This window comes from Sinocyclocheilus rhinocerous, unplaced genomic scaffold (genome assembly GCF_001515625.1).
Source record: "Sinocyclocheilus rhinocerous isolate Xijiao unplaced genomic scaffold, SAMN03320098_v1.1 scaffold1065, whole genome shotgun sequence".
NCBI classification, from domain to species: domain Eukaryota; kingdom Metazoa; phylum Chordata; class Actinopteri; order Cypriniformes; family Cyprinidae; genus Sinocyclocheilus; species Sinocyclocheilus rhinocerous.
The window spans coordinates 400,253-405,494 of record NW_015628720.1 but is presented as its reverse complement, the minus strand read 5'-3'; the positions used below and the strand labels follow the sequence as shown (position 1 = coordinate 405,494).

The window sequence follows — 5,242 nt, the reverse complement described above, 5'->3', positions numbered from 1 at the left end:
CTTTTCAGGCAATTCGGAGGCAGACAGAGGGAGCGCGACGACAGCAAGCGTACTCTTCACCTCAACGTAAGCCTGAGGACCTCCAGGCAGAGGCTTGGAGTTGTGGAAGAGGCTGGCCCAGGATTTCGGGGGGTTGGTCACAGGTGCTGCAGGAGGACTGGGCGAGACTACCGGCTGAACTTCAGAGTCTAAGGAAAGAGGGGTTACAGAGGAAGCTGACTGCACTTCGCACGTTTCAGACGGGTCTCGGAGTCCGTCTGCGGCTCCGGCAGCCGAGGCAGTCTCTGGCAGCCCATTAGCTTCCCCCGAGCCCTCAGCCTCCCTCTCATCAGTAGTAGCAGGAATTGTGTCTGTGGGGGTGGCCACAGCAGCAGCAGGGGGAAGAGGAGATGGAGGAGAGGAGCTGTGCCCTCCGTTACCCAGGAGTACTGGACTCTCTAGAGCTGGGGGTTCTGCATGTTGCTCTGCAGTCCTGGCACTCTGTGCCACCCCGCTGCTCTGAGAGGACGAAGATGAAGTAGACAAAGAAGCTGCACCGTTTCTGTCTGACAAAGAGGCAGCTCCGCTCGTCAAGTCCAATGTCGAATTGTCAGGGCTTTCACAAGTCCTCTGATGGGAAAGAGGGGCGGTTTGGGGTGTGGATGTGCTGGATGTTACAGAATTTAGGGGGATGAGCTCAGCCCCAGACAACACGTCCCCTACCATGTCCTCTGAACCCATGAGTGGAGCATGTCCGTTAACCAGGCCTGAGCCCCCGACTCCATCTGTGGCCACACCGGTGCTGTTGCAACCCTCCAGGTAATTGTAGTATCCCGGCGGCCGTTTTTTCTTTTTCTTACGTTGTCCTAAGCCGCCCGAAACCCCATCCATGTCTGAGCAGGCCTGGTGGCTGCCCAGGACTGAGGTCTCGGAGTGGCCGCAACATAGGGAGTCGAAGTCAGCGCCATCTGGGATATCAGCGACCCGCATGGCTGTGGGAAGGGCCTTCTGAGATGGTTGGCAGCCTAAGATGAACTCAGGGGCCTGAGGATTAAGAGTGCTGGAGACTTTGTACAGCGAGTCTTTCACTGCCACAGGCTCCGCATTCATTACCTCATCCACGCCAAACTCGATATGCTGGTAGTCCTCTCCTGTAGATCAAAACATCTCAGTTAGATTGACATACATGTAAAAAGGCTCAGCAAAACTGGCATTTAGGTCTCGGAGTGGCCGCAACATAGGGAGTCGAAGTCAGCGCCATCTGGGATATCAGCGACCCGCATGGCTGTGGGAAGGGCCTTCTGAGATGGTTGGCAGCCTAAGAGGAACTCAGGGGCCTGAGGATTAAGAGTGCTGGAGACTTTGTACAGCGAGTCTTTCACTGCCACAGGCTCCGCATTCATTACCTCATCCACGCCAAACTCGATATGCTGGTAGTCCTCTCCTGTAGATCAAAACATTTCAGTTAGACTGACATACATGTAAAAAGGCTCAGCAAAACTGGCATTTCTACAGGGAAGTTCTCGATTTTAAATTAGATACTTCAGGTTTTTAGTTACAAATCTTAACTCGATTATTCAATAAGCTATACTAAAGGCTAAACATATGAACAAAATTGTATTCACAACAAATCATGTAGTTAATAATTAAATACAACAAATCTCATTGGATACATATAAAGTGGTTGTGGTACTGAACTGTGCAGACTAAGCAGTGAAAGATAGTTTAAAGTGAATGAAACAGCGTTAGTCACAATTACTGTACGACTTTGAGTCTTAAAAGTAGCCAGTAATCAGCGAAATCAAAGCAATCAGAAGTCATCATTGGGAACAAGATCCCAAGCAATGGATAAATTAATAGATAAGACCACATCCTCTGTTAGTATTCATTTTAGAGGTTTTATTTTAGGAAAGCATGAAGGACGGACTCATAAGCAGGTTGTGGACTGTCCAGATATTTCACATTTTCAGGTGGAGTTAGAGGTCCTGAAAGACGGTCCTTGAAGTCATATTCTTAGTCCACTCTCGAGATGCGATGGCTTTTGGTAGAGTTTCCAGAAAAGTAACACAAATAAAAATGTCAAAAGCCTCCCGTCAACTCCAAGCACTGCAGGTAGATGCGTATATGTGCCAGACAGAGGTCTGGCGCCTAGGCATGCAAAGCTCCAAAGATTAAATGGACAGGCAAGAATAAGTAGTAAGGGTTTAAGGTTGATAAAGGGGAAGGTTTAGAAAGCTGTCAGTGTTTAAAACCTGAGTGTTGAGTTCTGCAACAAAAACAGAGGAGTAAGGCACTGTGTAGTGGACCGAAAACTCACCGCAAACCTGCCGTCTCAATGATTCCGTTATGTAAGGCACAGCAGGAGTGCAGTAACCTCCTAAATAATTGATACAGATGAGGGTGAAGGTCACAACTACCTGAGAGGGCAATATGATACTGTCCTGGGAAAGATTATTAGAACTACAGAGATGGGCATGTAGCCTATGGAGGTTTATATTCAACTCAGTGATGAATGAAGACCATTCTACCAATTAAAGATTAGGGTGTGAACAGGACAGATGAATATTATAAAATATGTTTTCCATGTGTGAAGATGTAAGCTATGGTTAACGCATAATACATGAAAACCATTGTGTGTGCTTATGTGACAGTAATTGTGGTTAAGTATCTTGTAATCTATAACTCATATCTTTATTTCTAAATCAGTACTTGTAGCAACATTTAAAGTGAGGCTTTGATCTTACCTGAGGAATGGCTGACGCAGGAGACTTTATCATTGAAGGGGGGAAGCTGATAAGAAATTTACATGAGATCACTCAGTCACATCAAGTCAATAAAAGGTGTACATACACAAACAAACCTTTATAACCTACAAATTTAAATGCATGTTATCTGAACTAAACACAGGCACAATTTTTAATAGCATACTTTGGAGTGGAAGGCTGGAGTTTAATTCGCAATCAAAATAGACTGGAGGATGTAGTGTGCTAAATAACAATGACTTGTGGTTTTTTGTACAAAAGGAAGGAAAAGGTGGATGGAGAGTACGGTGGCATAACATCGGCAATGTAACATGCAAAATGGAAATGTATCTGTATTTGAAGTCAAATTAACATACCTTGTGTAACAAATTGGAGCAAGGTTTAAAGTAAACTTACATGTACCATTTCCGACACTATGCTTTCAATGTGTCAGTTAAAAATGTAACATTACAGCTAGTGTTAATAAATTAAGTTTCAGACGATCCAACACTTGCACATTTAATTTACATTTAATTTGGAATGAAACGAATTAAACACTGAAACTAGGGTAGAAAATGGCAAATACTATAGTAAGTGAACTTTAATTTTGTGCTTAACTGTTGCACACGAGAATGGGAAAAGTGGAAATTACAAAATACATTGTTATTTTACATATTTGAAACTTACAAAAACAAGCTCTACCGTATCACAATATCTTTATGGTAACAGAATTATTTTGAGAATAAAGACAATTATAAATGACAATACAGTAAATGTAATTACTTCTAAAAAGCTTAAAGAATGCTTTGGACAGCCTTTTAATGGACAGCCTTTAACATTTAATGTGTGTTTAGGATGAATTCATGTATGTGATTATTTTACCTCAACGTAACAGCGGGGAGTCACAAAGAACTGATTGAACTCGTCTGGGCTGAACTCCCCAAAGATGTACTGTGAAAAAAAATCAAACAGAAGCACATAATGTTAGGTGTCACTTAATGATTGTTAGGTATTTTAAATTCACGTTAATTGCAAACAATCATTTACTAAAATTATGGCACACTATAACACTGAGGTGGACTTTCTAGCGTCAGTCATCACCACAATGAGTCCATTATTAAATTCAGCCCACTTATTTATTAAAACACAACTAAAGCACTGTGCATGAGGGTATGCGAGGACATGGCAGCCATCATTACCGCATGATTGCAACATCAGGTTGGGTGAAAGTAAAGAGCAAGTTGGAAACTGATGAGTCATGCAGCATGGCAATATGGCTCCCTCATGTCCCACTTTACAGGGCAAAGCAATGGCAGAGAGAGACACTTCAAGCACTCACTTTGGCCAATGTGTAACATTGTTTGAGCACAGACATTTAAACATTACTGAATATATTGTGAAGGTTTTTACATTGATAGATTTTTAGTGTGCTGACCTGCCACAACCTGTGATCTGACTTTAATTTCTTAGACTAAACAAGTACTCCAGATGAATTGAAAGTGTGGTTTACAACAGAACAAGTCAGAGAAGTTTAATTGACATCAAAAGATGCATCAAATATGCGCCAATTCATTAACTGTGTTATATATACAATGCATGCACAATAGGAAGTGAAAAGCAGTAGAATATGTGGATCTTTTATCCCGTCAATATATTTACCCATGCTACCAATGGGTCAAGATGCTATCTGTTATCAACACTGATTACTGCCAGTCTCCTGACCTCCAAATCCCACAGCTTCAATCGCATATTAGTCATGCTAGCTTTTCGCAATAGCAAGTCTTCTCTCCTGATGTGCGATACTGGTCAGATGAGAAAACACATGACATTATAACCTTGACAGTAATTTTAAAAGTTGCAAAATTTAATGCTCCAAATAAAAACAAAGATTTTTATTGTTCAGTCACATTTTCATGAGACATTAGACCATTTTAACTCAAATGATGCATGCCACATTTGAAGCAGAAGAATGGGAAAACGAGGAATGTGCAAAAACGAATTCTAAAAAAAAAAAAAATACACTAAGCAAGTAATCATTAAAGCAAGATTAGGCCAATCACGTTTCCAAGCGTACGTTCACATAAAAGCAGCTGGACAGCAAAACAGAACTGATCAAAATATAGGGGTCTCAAGATGCATTTGAAATTTAACTTTAACCTGACACAAGGTAGATATTAATTTGCCTAACTATTGATCTGACCCTGTAGACGCCATAATCACACACTCTCCCGTTTTTTTTTTAATGGTGGGCGTTTACGCAGTTGGCTAGAGCAGTGCTGATTGGGGAGAACGGAGGTGCGCTCACTCTATTGGTTAGTACGGCTGCCACTCAAGGCTGGCAGTCATGCATATGCTCTGGAACAGAGTAATATCGCGTCCACGTCGCAGGCTTTGCGATTAGCAAACCGCAACGTCTCAAATCGCGATTGCGATGCGATTTCGATTAATCGCACAGCCCTAATGTGAATACAGCTGAATTTAAAACAAATACACGTGTAGTCTAATACAAAAACAGCATTCAT

General features: G+C 42.1%; 1 protein-coding gene across 1 annotated transcript in view; it reads right to left on the bottom strand.

Moving 5' to 3' along the window:
- The window catches only part of LOC107738338 (ubiquitin carboxyl-terminal hydrolase 10), a 30,240-nt gene that overhangs the window by 13,905 nt on the left and 11,093 nt on the right, over window positions 1-5,242 (bottom strand). The window contains exons 2-5 of the mRNA XM_016550082.1: window positions 3,603-3,671; window positions 2,724-2,769; window positions 2,297-2,356; window positions 1-1,130 (exon numbers count right to left, since the gene is read on the bottom strand). The exon at window positions 1-1,130 is cut by the window's left edge and continues 22 nt beyond it. Of these exons, the coding sequence (XP_016405568.1) occupies window positions 1-1,130; window positions 2,297-2,356; window positions 2,724-2,769; window positions 3,603-3,671 (1,305 nt within the window). The remainder of the gene's footprint in view (window positions 1,131-2,296; window positions 2,357-2,723; window positions 2,770-3,602; window positions 3,672-5,242) is intronic.